Genomic DNA, 15623 nt, shown 5'->3' with positions numbered 1-15623 from the left:
TGAAGCAGCAGCAGCTCCGTGTTTCCTGTGTTTTTATTAACATTATTGTCCCTCATCAGGCAGTGAGGGCGCTACATTTTGGAGGCACCGCTGGGATGGATGCAGTGTGGGTCGGCTTCGAGTGATGACAGTTGTCCTTCAGTGCCATTCATCTTTTTACTCAGCCTAGGAGATCAGTGAAGTGAAGGTGTCCACGGTCCCTGTTGTGTTCGGACAAAAGTGCATTCAATCTGAGATCAACTTACAATATCAGGATTGCAGCAAGATCCCAGCCAGCTACGGACATTGCACACATACATTACACTGCACATTTCCAAAGACTGAGCAACCTATGGATTCCTTAGAGGACTTGAAGCTTGAGGTTATAGGAGCATTATATGCTATCTCAAAAGGAAACCTTCTTGAATTATGTCACTTTCTGGAAGTTAAGTGTGAAAATGCTGTCAACAAAAGTCGTTCAGCACTCATTTCTTTGATTGTAAAACACATTGAGAGAGAGACATTAGAAGAACTTGAAGATGCTGGTATGTCAGAGCTTTTGTGCTTAAAAGATAAAATTTGTGAAATTCAGTTTGGAAACAGTGATCCAGAAAAACAAACAACTCACACATCAAAAAGAGGGGCCTTAGACCAGGTAGCAGAAAACGTAGAGCAAGAAAGACTGCAAAAAGAAATTGACACGTTACAGTTAGCCCTGCAAAAGCTAATTGAACAAAAACAAGGAGCAGGTGATTACACGTACCATAACACTAGCAATCAACAACGCACAACCAAATCACAAAACCCTCTTGCTTCGCACAGTATGAACACACAACAAGAAACAAGTACCTACCTAAATCAAGTGCCCTCTCAACCAGTTATGTTTCCCTGGAATAGAGAATTTAAAATTTCAGGACAGATCGGTGAGCATGGACAGAAAGACAAACTCACTTTTTCAAGTTTGGCTCATCAAATTGAGCATGGACTGAGCAGAGGGGTTTCGGAACTTGAAATAGTGGATGCTGTAATCAGAGCGATAGCACCAGGCATGCAGCTGCGTAGCTATCTGGAAGGAAAACCAAATTTAACCTTGCCCATTTTGAGACGAATTCTCCGAGCACATTATCAGGAAAGAGGTGCAACAGAACTGTACAAGCAGCTAACATCAGAAGTTCAGAGCAGTAAGGAGAATCCACAAAGTTTTATTGTTCGGTGTCTTGATTTGAGACAAAAGATTCTGTTTGCTTCCCAGGAGGCAGAATCTACTTTGAAATATGACCCAAATCTTGTTCAGAGTATGTTTCTCCACACTGTCCTGACCGGCTTACAAAATGATAGTATTAGAAGTGACCTGCAACCTTACCTCACAAGAAATGAGGTGAGCGATGAACTTCTATTGGACAAGGTCAATGTTGCCTGTGCAAATGAAACAGAGCGTCAAAACAAGAAAAAGTATCTATCCCAACATCATCTCACTAAAGTAAATCCTGTACAAGTTAATGAAGTCGCTATTGAAAAAAAAGGAAAGACACAGTGTCACAGAAACACAGAGAAAGTTGAACCTGACCTTTTGAGTGAGTTAAAAGGAATGCGGTCTGACATGGCAATGTTGAAGGATCTCAGTGTAGAGGTGGCTCAAATTAAAGAATCCATACGACAGCCTCAGGTCATGCCCACACAGTCCTCCACCCATTTAAGGGATCCCATATACATGCAACCTCCCCAGTCTACATACCACACTGCACGTTATCTGCAGCCCTATGACAGGTGAAGGGGAGCATATCAGCGACAACATTGGCTCCCTCCACAACAATACCACTCTCCTCCAGTCCATCTAAGGAAATGTGTGGCATGTCAGCAGAGCGGATTAGATGTGCACTGTACTCACTGTTATAGATGTGGGAGTAGCGACCATTTTCTGGCAGGTTGCAGAGTGCGAAATCCAATGATGTACAGAGACCAGTCGTTAAACGAGACCGGGTCACGACCGCGGGACAGGGAGTGACCAGTGAAACATTGGAGTCCCCACAAAGCTGTGCACACTGTGGTGTAGTAAATCCTGACTTAAATTTGCAACAATGTTCTGCCTGTAAGCAAACACTTTATTACTCCAAAGCCTGTCAATGTTATCACTGGACAAAACATAAGAATCAATGCAAACAAGTTTCCAACCGTGATATGAATTCTGCCATGATTGAAAAGAAAACAAATGCAAAAGAATCTATTTGTGCTGATTTTGTTGGAAAGCAGTGTATTGTACCATGTTACATTCAAGGCCAGCTTGTTGATGCATTATGGGATACGGGATCACAAGTGTGCATAGTGGATGAACTGTGGAAAAATGAGTACTTGCCTAACATGAGGTTGAGGGATGTGACAGAGGTAATCGATGCACCTGAAAGTCTCCGTCTTGTGGCAGCAAATGGACAGGATATTCCTTACATGGGATGGGTGGAAGTGACTTTTGGTTTGACAGTAACTGAAACTGAAACAAAAGAACTTGTCATACCTGTGCTAGTGATGGAGGGCAGGCAGCTTTGTTGTCCTATTATTGGATTTAATGTGATTGAGCGAATTCTAAATGACAATAAATTACCTCAGCCAGTCACAAATGAATTTCTGAGAACAGTTCTCCCAAGTGTGGAAAGAGAGAAAGTACATGCTTTTATTAATCAAATCCATGAAGAAACCCCATGTGAATACCTTGTTAAAACAAAGGAAAATATTCAGGTGCCAAAACACACATCTGTACAAATAAAATGCAGGGTACAATCTCGTCGACAAAAAAAAGACACATTGCTTCTCTTTGAGCCTGATGTTAACCCACAATGGACAGAGGGGTTGGAGTTCTGTGAAACAGTAGTGACCCTACAGAAGCACATGTCCCCACACATTATCATCAGTGTACAAATCCCCACAGATCACGATTTAGTGCTAATGGGCAAGACAGTTATAGGAACAGTACAGCCAGTACAGTCTGTGTATCCAACAGCTGCGTTTGACAATAATGACTTACCATCACTGAGAATAAATGAAATAAAAATTGAAGCTGGCCACACCCCTGACAACACATGGGTTCCACCTGTAAACTTAAGTCATCTTAATGAATCTGAAAAACGAATTGTTCAAAAAATGTTAAAAGAGGAAGCGGCATCATTTTCCAAATCCGAAACTGACATAGGCTGCATTGAAAAGCTGCAACTGTCCATCTCTTTGAAAGACACTACTCCAGTAGCATGTACTTACCAGTCAGTGCCTAAACCGCTCTACCAGGAAATGAAAGACTACCTGCACGATCTTATTGCACAAAAATGGATACAGAAATCAAATTCATCATATGCCTCACCTGTAGTGTGTGTCAGGAAAAAGGATGGCACCTTACGCTTGTGTATTGATTATAGAGAGTTGAACAGAAAAACACATCCTGATAGGCAGCCCATTCCCCGGGTACAAGATATAATGGACAGTCTGGGAGGGAACTCCTGGTTTTCACTCCTTGACCAAGGAAAAGCATACCATCAGGGTTTCATGGCCAAGGAAAGCAGACCACTAACTGCTTTTGTTACACCATGGGGTTTATATGAGTGGATTCGGGTCCCTTTCGGCCTGATGAATGCTCCTTCAGTGTTCCAACGCTGCATGGAGGAATGCCTGGAAGAGCTGAGAGACAATATCTGTGTTCCTTATCTGGATGATACCTTGGTTTTTAGCAAAACCTTTGAAAGTCATGTAGAGGATGTGAGAAAGGTCTTGCAAAGATTAAGACTGTATGGGATAAAGTTAAAACCTATCAAATGTGAGTTGTTTAAGCGTGAAGTGCGGTACCTCGGGAGAATTGTGTCTGAGGAAGGAAGTAAGATGGATCCGGCTGACACAGCTGCCGTGGAAAGCCTGAAAGAGAAAAGACTTACCACAGTTGGACAACTGAGATCTGTCATGGGCCTGCTCAGTTACTATAGGCAATATATAAAGAACTTTTCAAAGATCGCAGAACCTTTGTACGACCTACTGAAACAAACAGAAACTAACAGAGAGGATTACAAAGAGAAAAGTCATCAAAAGTGGAAAGAAAAGAGTAGGGGATTGTCCTCCAAAACACAAATCATATGGACAGACAAACATCAAGAGATACTAGAGAGACTGATTGACTGTCTGGTTGAGCCACCTATCCTTGCATTTCCTGATTTCTCACAGCCATTCATACTGCACACTGATGCATCAAATCAGGGACTTGGGGCTGTTTTGTATCAAAAACAAAATGGAAAATTAAGAGTCATCGCTTATGGGTCTCGAACTTTGACAGCCGCAGAAAAGAAGTACCACCTCCACTCAGGCAAGCTGGAGTTTCTGGCCCTAAAGTGGGCTGTCAGCGAAAAGTTTAAAGATTATTTGTACTATGCGCCCACATTTACAGTGTACAGTGACAACAATCCTCTCACTTATGTCTTGACCAGTGCAAAGTTAAATGCAACAGGATGCAGATGGGTTGCAGAGCTTGCAGACTTCCATTTCACAATAAAATACCGTCCTGGAAAAGAAAACATAGATGCAGACAGTTTATCCCGTATGCCACTAGACATTGAAACTATAATGGAGCAGTGTACAGAGGAACTTACATCTGATTGTGTTGAAGCAACTGTGCAGGCAATAGAAATGCAGGATTGTACAACGTCATGGACAGCCATGACCTCACTTAAAAACCCAGCAGAGTCTGTGGAGTCAAGTGAAAGATATTCAACTGATGAAATACGACAAGCACAAAGGGAAGATGCCCATATTGGGCCAGTATTACAATGCAAGTTGATTGGCGAAAAACCTTCTAGACACCAACTGAAAACATTTAGTATACAAAGTAAAAGTTTGCTACGCCAATGGGACAAACTTACTTACGGAGAGGATGAAATCCTTCGCAGAAAGACAGCTACCCGAACTCAGCTTGTGTTGCCAGAAAAATACAAATATTGTGTCTTGCAAGAGTTGCATAGTAAAATGGGTCATCAGAGAGTGGAAAGGACCATGTCCCTCATTACTGACAGGTTCTTCTGGCCAAAAATGCAGAGCGAGATTGAACATTTTGTGACCAAGTGTTGTAATTGTTTGAAACAGAAGAAGCCAAGTAAAGAAACAAGAGCACCACTCATGAATATTGTTACCACTCACCCATTTGAACTCGTTTCCATAGACTTTTTGCACCTTGACAAATGCAAAGGAGGGTATGAATATGTCTTGGTTATAATGGATCACTTCACAAGGTTTGCTCAAGCTTACGCCACTACATCGAAATCTGCAAAAACTGTTGCTAAAAGGATTTTCAATGATTACGCACTGAAATTCGGATTCCCTAAAAGGATTCATCATGACCAGGGAGCTGAGTTTGAAAACCAGTTACTTTCTCAATTAAAGAAAAATTGTGGAATTGCAGGATCACGAACAACACCATACCACCCACAAGGAAATGGGCAAGTGGAACGTTTCAATCGGACATTGCTCCAGATGTTAAAGACTTTAACAGAAACACAAAAGTCCAACTGGAAGGAATCGTTAAACAAACTTACTTTTGCCTACAACAGTACACGATGTGAGGTAACTGGATTTTCACCATTTTATCTTCTGTTTGGGCGTTCGCCAAGATTACCTGTAGACTTGCTTTTTGGATTAATGCCAGAGGGAGGGACTGAGGACCACAAGAAATATGTAACAAAATGGAGTCATAGAATGCAGGAAGCATATGAGATTGCAAAAGAGAACAGCAAAAAGGTTTCAGAGAGAAACAAAAAGAACTATGATGGATCTCTCTGAGTCAGGAGCTCAGTGTTGCACCCAGGAGATCGTGTGTTGGTGAGAAATCTTACACCTAGGGGAGGCACAGGGAAATTACGAAGCCACTGGGAGGATCTGATACACACAGTTGTTCGACGATTAGGGGAAGAATGCCCAATTTATGAAGTGAGACCTGAGCAGGGTAAAGGAAGATCACGTGTTCTTCACCGAAACTTAGTGATGCCCTGTGATTGCTTACCACTAGAGATTGAACCTGGAAAGAAAGCAAAATCAAAAGGACCATCAAAAAATCTAAAACCACTCAAAAGGAATGAACCTGAGCCAGAAGAGGATGAGGATGAAGAGGATGAGGATGAATGTCCTTATTACTATTACTTACCTGAAATCCAGCCTCAGAGCCTTGGGCAAGAGATTGTTGAACTCAGAGAGCAGAATGTATCTGAAGCTCAGTCTGGAGTACCTAAAGGGGCAAACAGAAAGTTAGTAAATGAACACTTACCTTGTGACTTGTCTGGTGAACCTGAAAAAGAAAAAGAGCAAATCAGTGAACGGACAGAACAGGATCAGATAACAAATGTTTCAATGGACCTTGAGGATATGTCTCAACAAGAAGTTGATGTGTTAGAGGAGGAACAACCTGAAGAGGCACCAGAGAACATGCAAGAAGAATATACTACTTTCAGTGAAAGTAGCACAGAGGCAGAACAAGAAACCAGGTGGCCTCAAAGGGAAAGGAGACAACCAAGAACATTTACCTATGACTATTTGGGCACTCCAGCCTGTTATAATGTTGGACATACTAACACCACAGCGTTTCATCCCATGCCATATGAAATGCAGAATGTAACTCCATGGACTTACCTTGTGCAGCAATATGAGCCAGTATATTCATACATATATTGAAAGATAGAGTTTGTGGAGGAAAAGTGGGATTAGAAGAAGAAACAGACTAGGTAGTCTCAACTCATACCCCTATTCATAATATGCAGAGCACACAAGTAATGTGACATACAACCACTAGACATTAATATCACATGATGACAAGAAATTATTCCGTTTTCGTGGGAGATAAACAGGAAAGTAATGTCGGGACGACATTTATTTTGATGGGGAGAGTGAAGTGGTACGAATTATTAGAAATTAAAAATCAAAGTTAATTTGTCTTTCTAGTCTGTACACTTTCGTTTTACTAAGTAGAAAATAGAAAATAAATATTTTAAATTAATGCAATGTGATGCTATGATTTACATGTTTCCGATTGGCTACTTCTACTTCATACCTAATAAGGGGGAGGGGCTTGCTGCTCAAACAATACACAGACTCTGACGTGAAGCAGCAGCAGCAGCTCCGTGTTTCCTGTGTTTTTATTAACATTATTGTCCCTCATCAGGTATGAAATATTGAAATCGTTATCAAAATGTGTTGAATATACGTTAGAGATATGAAAGCAACAAGTGTCATCTATTAAATTAACCTGATAGTGTATATTAATATAAATAAGTTCGTATTAACTGTATATATATACGCTCTGCACTGTAATTCCAACGGTAACATGATGATATGATGATTTAAATGCCAACTGTAGAAACAGTCAAGTGAATGTATATTATATGTATCAACATAACAACTAACAAAGGGAATATTGTTACAAAAGTAATTATAAAGTCACAAAGTGCTATTATTTCCCATAGTTGGTTACAATGTATATATAAAGAATATGAAATATTATATATAATATTATATGAAATAATTAACGCATGAAAAAAAATTAACGCAATTAACGCAGTTTTTGTTTTTTGTTTTTTTTTCCCTGTTGTGGCCAGGGCAGGCGCCGGGCAGTTTCCCGCTGTTTCGATGTACATTTTGGGCTGGGATGATCATCTTCTTATGATCTGATCGGCCCATAAAACACTTAACAGACTGTCATGTTTTTCTGCCTTAGTGATTGACGGTGCTGTGAGCTGTCACGCTCTGAAAGTAAGAGGTGCGTTCGACATGAAGCTCAGCTGCAGCCGGTGATCAACGAGATTAGCCGAGCGCAGGTGGGGGCGGAGTTGATAACGGAGCCGTCAAGACGGACAGCTGGACACTTCGGGACTCAGTTGCTGCAGTCATGATGACCGATCACATGGGGTCATCATATATATATATATATATATATATATATATATATATATATATATATATATATATATATATATATATATATATATGTATATATATATATATTTTTTTGTTTTTTGTTATTTTTATTTATAACAACAAAACATTTACAAATAAAACAGAATACAAACTGTAGTTCCTTTTTAAACAATAAGGGAGAATTACGAATAAAATATTACAAATGCATGAGAGAAATAAGAGGAAATAAGAGGTTAATATAAACATAAAAACGAACAGGTCTATTAAATACAAAGCAATAAGCATAAATTCTAGGAGTTAAACATCAATCTTTAGGCTAATACTTTTTGTTTGAATATGCTAAAAAAAAGGTTTACATATATGTACATTTATAGATATAAACATTTCCAATGTAAAAAGCAAAACAAGGTGCTTTGATTAGGTCTTAATAAATTAGATTATTTTGGATAATGAATGAATTTTCAAAAAAGCATTTTAATCCAAAAAGATTGTGTTGAAAAGAACAAAAGGTAAAATAAGTGAGCTATGTAGAAGTTTCCCAGAAAGAGCAGGTAGCCTTTAAACTGCTAGACAGGAAATAAAATATATATTTATATTATAATAATAAAACCATTTTATAATTATTTAATAAAAAAGTTATTTAGCTTAATTTGTTAAGAGAGCTTTAGGGTGGCAGGATCAATGATGATGATTATTTTATTTCAAGTCTGTAAGACCTATTTGAGTTCATATTTAGGTTATTCACTAAAATATACACTAAAATATATCATTTAAATCGTTCATGGAGATGAATGCAGTAAATAGTCTGTATAAAAAGGTTGAAAATAAACCTGTGCAAACAAGCTAACCTTTATAACCGGATTATTTAACAAAAGATGATACTGCAGTAAAATATTTGTAGTCTTTTAATAAGCAAGATGTGTACAGGATAGAAAGGGTGTGAAAAGTGAATTGTTTGTTTTGAAACTTTTGAATCGGAATTTGTCCAATTAAACCCGAAATACACGTGTTTGTTGTCATGTGGTGAACTCGGCCAATCGTGTAATATCAGTGTCGTCATCAGAGCTCCTGCAGTCGATCTTCAGAAGCTGCACGGTCTGAGTCTGCCGTCTGATCTCGGAGCGCTGTCGCGGTACTTTGATGCCACATGTGACAGTCACATGGCGTCGGCGCAGCATCAATCCGGACAAGATTTCTAACCAGCATGCACCGCTTTAAGACAGATTTCGATCGATCTGCGCAGCGCTGCATGAAGTCGAACGCACCTAAGATGTTTCTTTTCCGGACAGAGCGGCTGTGTGACATAATCTGCAGCCCATTGGTCCTTTTCTTTATTGACATTGGGCTGACCCAATCACAATCTTCCATGTTGGGCTCTATGTAACGTAGGTGTGTATTCGTCAAAATAGCCGAGAGTCACGCCTGTTTCTTTCGCGCGGGTTCGCACCGCGGGAGAGCAGGCTTTTGCGTCTGCACTCTGCAGTGGGGCACAGATCAACATATTCCTGTCTATTCTATCTAGTTACCTATCTGTCCATATACTTATACTTTTTTTAACTTTTAATCTGCACCACTGCCGCGGCATCTTCCTCCTATAATGCTGTTTCCTCAACCTGCAAGTCTTTATTTTACAATTGATAAAGAATGTCCGCTTCTAAAGCTCTGAGGGGTGTCAGTCATGTATTTTAAGATGCACTCGGTCAGAAGACAAGCGCATGAGATATCATGACATTGTGTTTTTGATCGTCAGCATGATGTAGGCTTATAGTGACATTTATATTTATAAAATATAGTTAATATAATGATATTTATACATGACCAAACTAGTGTGAAACTTTTTTACATTTATTTTTGTAGTTCTGCCCAAACAAATATTTGTTGCATTTTTTAATTGTTTAAGTTCATTTGATTGACAATGTAAAAGCTGTTAGCTACGTTTGATGTTTCATTGTTGAGTTAAACATTTTTTTAGGGTCTCTGATACATTGCTTTTATAATTTATCTATATTTTATTAATCAACATTAACTGTGTGCGTCAGCAGGCAGTTTTTATGTTCATTATTTATTAGGCTCCCTCAAAACACACAGGCACCCACATTTCCAGTGTAGATTATAATTTTATTTTAATAATAAATAAAAAAAAATGTAGTTTTTTTTTATTTGTCAACTCTCGTTATTTCCTACAGAATATATGGCTTTTGTGCTTTTATAGAATGGGAGTTAGTAAACCTATCCAAGGGCATGCACAGATTTTCAATACTTTTATTATTATTTTAACTTTTCATATCTGCAATGCCTGTATTTTGCCATTTTTTTGCAGTCCACTTAGAATCCAATATGGAAATCAGTGTTTTCTTTATTGGCATTGATTGTTTTGAAATTCAAATGGCTCTAACATGCCTGTGTTTTTATTTCTGTAATGAATATGGCTGTCACGCCAGGATCTTGATGGTTTATTGTGGGTATGTTGTTTACATGAAGAAATCTGTGTTACAAGTTAAACAAAAATTATAATAATTAATTATATTTTGAATTTAAATAGTATTTGTCTTGCGTTTACATTAATTTTACACTCGAATAGCCAAAATCATAAGTTTCAGTCTTTTAAATGCGATTAATCACGATTAATTTTTTTTAGAAGTGCGATTAATTAGTTAAATTTTTAATCAATTGACAGCACTAATTATTATTAATAGTACCATTAATGGTCATAATAATAAAAGCAAAAATGACTGGAGTAATAATTTAATTTGAAACTACAAAAAGTAAGAAAGCAGATATTTAAAATTGTAATAAATATTAAAACATTTAACTTTTTTCTTTTTACATTTAATAAATGTTGCCTTGATGATCAGAATAATTTTCTTTAAAGAAAAAAACATGAAAAAAACTGACCCCAAACTTTGTTATTTGGGTTTTTTTTTGTGCACACCTTTAAATATTGTATATACTTTTTGCCACTGGACAGTTTATGGTGCACTTTGAATAGAATTTCCCTCTTTTTTACATCTTCAGGTTAAGCAATATTTATTTTATTTTTTTGTGAACCTGGGTGTAACATCCCCCAGTAGATCCGCAAGGATCTATTGCACTACAAGGTTAATATATACTAGTGCAACGCTTTTTAAAAAGTAAAATAATCTGATTTTAGCAAAGATTGTAAATATTTTTCTTTAGGATTTATTTAACCATAAGCATACACTCATGAGCTCAGGATCAGAAAGTCAAAGAAGTCTGAGAAAAGTTGATGATCAGACCAGCAAAGACTGATTGAAGGACTTGGTTTTATCAACTCAATAGCCGCGTTTCCACTGTCACTTCCGGGGCCTAAAGAAGGCCTAAACCAAAGAGGGCCACCCGGGGCTTCGGGACGGAGTGAAAGGAGAGACGGGGACAGTTTTTCTTTTTGCGTATGATCGCTCTTATGTTTCTCTTTTAAATGTAAGGCTGTTGCATAAAACAATAAAGTAGTTTTAATTTCTAAGTGACTTTTCTTTGCTGAAAAGATATCCTTTGGAGGATTAATGAGGTGAGAATAATCATCACTTCCTGTTCTTGTCTTGGTTGAACTTTTGCTCACTACTGAAGTGTAGTGCTGTCTAGAACATTTCATTTCGATGTGCTTTAATTGCAGCTACAACATGATGAGTTTGCTCTTTCATCTCTGTGAGTATTTTATCTTTATTATGCTTTCTGAACTTTTACTTCTTGCACAAATCAAATCAGTCAAAAGTTGGATGCATAAACTTTTTTTTTTTTTTTTTGGCTCATTTGTTTGTTTGGTTGTTCGAACCTTTTATTGTACCTTATTGTATTACTGTACATTGTACTACAATAGTACTGACAAAGAATCTTTGATTTTATTTTTTAGATCTGCTTATATGGTGTGAGGCAGCACAGACTTTAACAGATCAACAAACCCATTTGGGGCAAAATGTCAGCATAAACTGTGATCTTGTTGAAACTGAGGTTTATTGGTTTTTACTGAATCTTTCATATTCAGTCCTGATATTACGCTCTTTCCAAACACCATTTTACTACAATGAACGATTCAGACTTAAATATTCAGTGAACTCTAGTCGTCTGTTAATAAATAATGTCACCACTGATGAGTTAGGAGTTTATTACTGCATGAGCACAAATAAACAACCAGAATTCAGCAACGGCACCAGACTGTACATCACCGGTAAGCTCTCTATTGGCACTAAAAACTTTCAGTACACTGATTATGTCAAGACTACTAATGTTCTTTGCTGCATTATCCTAGTTGATTCAATAACGCATAATAATCGTTACACCATATTAAAGACACAGCAGACAGTAAAGGTTTTCGAGAGTTTTTGTCAAGTTTAAAAGGTGTGTTTGTGCGCGTTTAGATGCCTGTATGTGTGTGTGAGACCGAGGAAAAGAGCGCTCCCTTGATAGCTCTGTTGATGCCGTGAGCGACTTTTTTCTTCTATTTTTCATTGTTTTTATTTATTTTGGAGATAATACACTATATGAATACAACAGAAAGACATTAAACTTAACAAATTTCGTGTCCACTTTTGTAGGCTCAAAACAATAGTGTCATATCTAGATAAAATAGCCTAAGGTATATTGAAATCATTTAAAGAATTACAAATATCAGATATAATAAAATCACATTAAATAAATAAACCAATATAAAACTAACAAAAGCTAGCTATAACAATTAGGTACTATATCAAACTGTTTTAAAGCCATATTAAACTTTTATTTGTCAAAAGCCTCTCTGAAAAAAAAAGATTTTAGATATTTTCTAAAAACAATAAACACCGGAGAATGTTTTAAATATTATTTATAAAGTATTTGGATACGATGATATTAATCAAATCATGCAAACAGAGCATTTTCGGGGTGAGTAAAAGCAGAAACTAGGCGACCTTTTTTTCTGTCTTCCAGCTGCGCAGCACTTTACAGACGCATTAGGGAAAACTGCAAGTTCAAATTGTGTTCTGTGTCCTCAAACAAGTGTGTATGTTATTGTATGACGTGATAAAATTAAAAAAGGAAATTTAAATACATAAAGAACTTTATAGTGCATAGCTGATGAGTGCAACAAAATATAGCCTATATTTTATTATGTGCTGCTCTTATGTGCTGAAACACTGAACACTTTCCTTTACTTAAGATATAATAGGCAACATCTTTAAATAAAGGGAATCACCTATTAAGTGTCATGAAGTCTATAGGGAAAAATTCATGTTTCAGTTCACTCCGGAGCATTTGGGATAAATGTTGGATAGCGTCTGTCTGAGGATGTTATAAAATACATTTTATATCGAGTTATTAACAGAGAATTTTATGTATGTGGTTTTATATTATGGATGTGTGTGCTCCCTGCGCTGGGTTCCTCTGTTAGTGGCAAGACCACTGGATTTCGATGCCAACAGTCGGTCGGCGAGTACATGAATATGATGAATGAGAACACACAGGCATGTTCGTATAGACATGCATTGTACTGCAGTACAGTAACATGTCATTTGTTTGTTTTGGTTGTCCTTATTTTAATAGTTTCGTGATGATGTGGTGTGCTTTATCTGCCTGATTCCCACTGAAGTGGGCGGGTTGTGTGACGTTCGATTTGGGGGATGTTCTAGGGGCTGGGTTTGCGTGACGCGCCGCGAGCTACTAGCCTGACAGTGGAAACGCGACATGATTTCGGCCTCACTGCTCAACCTCCCGGGCGATTGGCCCGGCCTGGCCTGATAAAAGCCCTGGCTCGCACTGGCCCGATAGTGGAAATGTGGCTAGTGTGTTCAGCCACCATCATGGTACAAGCCCCCTATCTGTGAAACCAGACCTTAGAATTGTAATCTCAATTGAGTTCTCATAAAATGCAAATGGTGGAGGATAAATGAGGTGAGAATAATCGTCACTTCCTGTTCTTGTCTTGGTTGAACTTTTGCTCACTACTGAAGTGTAGTGCTGTCTAGAACATACACCACTTTCATTTCGATGTGCTTTACTTGCAGCTACAACATGATGAGTTTGCTCTTTCATCTCTGTGAGTATTTTATCTTTATTATGCTCTCTGAACTTTTACTTCTTGCACAAATCAAATCAGTCAATCAGTCAGTTTTTTTGGCTCATTTGTTTGTTTGGTTGTTTGAACCTTTTATTGAACCTTATTGTATTACTGTACATTGTACTACAATAGTACTGACAAAGAATCTTTGATTTTGTTTTTTAGATCTGCTTATATGGTGTGAGGCAGCACAGACTTTAACAGATCAACAAACACAATTGGGGCAAAATGTCAGCATAAACTGTGATCTTGTTGAAACTGAGGTTTATTGGTTTTTACTGAATCTTTCATATTCAGTCCTGATATTACGCTCTTTCCAAACACCATTTTACTACAATGAACGATTCAGACTTAAATATTCAGTGAACTCTAGTCGTCTGTTAATAAATAATGTCACCACAGATGAGTTAGGAGTTTATTACTGCATGAGCACAAATAAACAACCAGAATTCAGCAACGGCACCAGACTGTACATCACCGGTAAGCTCTCTATTGGCACTAAAAACTTTCAGAACACTGATTATGTCAAGACTACTAATGTACTGTGACTTTTTTTATTTTATTTTACAGAAGAAACTCCGCAAACCGAGTGCCAGAATAATACAGTAGTGCAGTTCATCCAGCAGAATCAGACATCATGGCTGACTCTCGCCCTCATGACTGGTCTGTGGATTCTTGTTTTGGTCGTTGTGATCATAGGTGGGTTTTGTTAATTTAAATAAAATGACATGTAAATACACACTGATACTGATTAGCCAATAATTATTTTCATATTATGGTTGATAACTAATGGCATGGTAAAGTGCAGTACAGTACACTTTTATTTCCATTTCCACAGCCAGAAGTACCAAAATAGTAAACATGTATACCACTTTTAGGGACTCTATTGTAAGGCTACCTGGAACAAGATTACGGTACCCAGTGGTGGTAAGAGTACAAAAATATTGTACTCACTTACAAGTACTGTTACATTGCTGAAATTGTACTCAATTACAAGTAAAAGTACTGGTGTTAAAAAGTACTCATGTAAAAGTACAAATTACTCCTCGTAAAAACTACTCAAATTACAAAATTACAAATTACTTTTTAGCTGGCGGAATTGGTGGAATTATCCATGAATGCGGAGTCAGACAAGATCCAGGCAGTAAAACACATTTTACATAACACATTTAAAGATACTATAAACATTTTTAAAACTGTGTAAACAGCATTAATTATAGATTATAATTATGAAGCATCTATAGAGGAAACCCACACCAACATGGGGAGAACATGCAAACTACACACAGAAACACCAACTGACTCAGCCAGGGCTTGAACCAACAAACTTCTTGCTTTGAGGCGATAGCGATACCCACTGCGCACCATGATTATTTTACAAAAACAATGTTTTGCTATTTTGAGTATAAAGACAACAGAAATATGCAAAAATAAAAATCAACTTTTTATCATTTCAAATGATGCCTCTCATCTGTTCGATCAATAGATGATTTAATTAGAAAAAACACTTGCAAATTATGAAGAAACTTTGCTAATTACCTAATTCGCGAACTGAAACATCAGAAACCACAGAACAACACTGCCTAGTGTCTAAACATATAATTAATAAATTAAACATCACACAAATTAAGTTATATGTCTTCTTACCATAATGTGCTTTTTTTTCAGATTA

At 37.4% G+C, this 15623-nt stretch overlaps 1 protein-coding gene and 1 long non-coding RNA gene across 2 annotated transcripts in view; one reads left to right on the top strand and one right to left on the bottom strand.

The window, feature by feature from the left end:
• Positions 1 to 1681, bottom strand: LOC103909634 (uncharacterized). Its single transcript, XR_002456516.3, has 5 exons — positions 1547 to 1681; positions 1343 to 1395; positions 833 to 867; positions 608 to 661; positions 1 to 200 (listed from the first exon to the last, which is right to left on the bottom strand). It is a non-coding gene; the product is annotated as an uncharacterized lncRNA (long non-coding RNA).
• A 10379-nt stretch (positions 1682 to 12060) lies between these two features.
• Positions 12061 to 15623, top strand: part of LOC101883412 (uncharacterized) — a 31755-nt gene continuing 28192 nt past the window's right edge. Inside the window, exons 1-4 of the mRNA XM_021473537.3 lie at positions 12061 to 12088; positions 13899 to 13930; positions 14117 to 14431; positions 14522 to 14650. Coding sequence (XP_021329212.2) covers positions 13906 to 13930; positions 14117 to 14431; positions 14522 to 14650 — 469 coding nt within the window. The 5' untranslated portion in view covers positions 12061 to 12088; positions 13899 to 13905. The remainder of the gene's footprint in view (positions 12089 to 13898; positions 13931 to 14116; positions 14432 to 14521; positions 14651 to 15623) is intronic.

Source organism: Danio rerio, chromosome 22, assembly GCF_049306965.1.
Source record: "Danio rerio strain Tuebingen ecotype United States chromosome 22, GRCz12tu, whole genome shotgun sequence".
NCBI lineage: Eukaryota > Metazoa > Chordata > Actinopteri > Cypriniformes > Danionidae > Danio > Danio rerio.
Note: the sequence above shows the minus strand (reverse complement) of the source record. Positions and strands in the feature narration are given on the sequence as shown.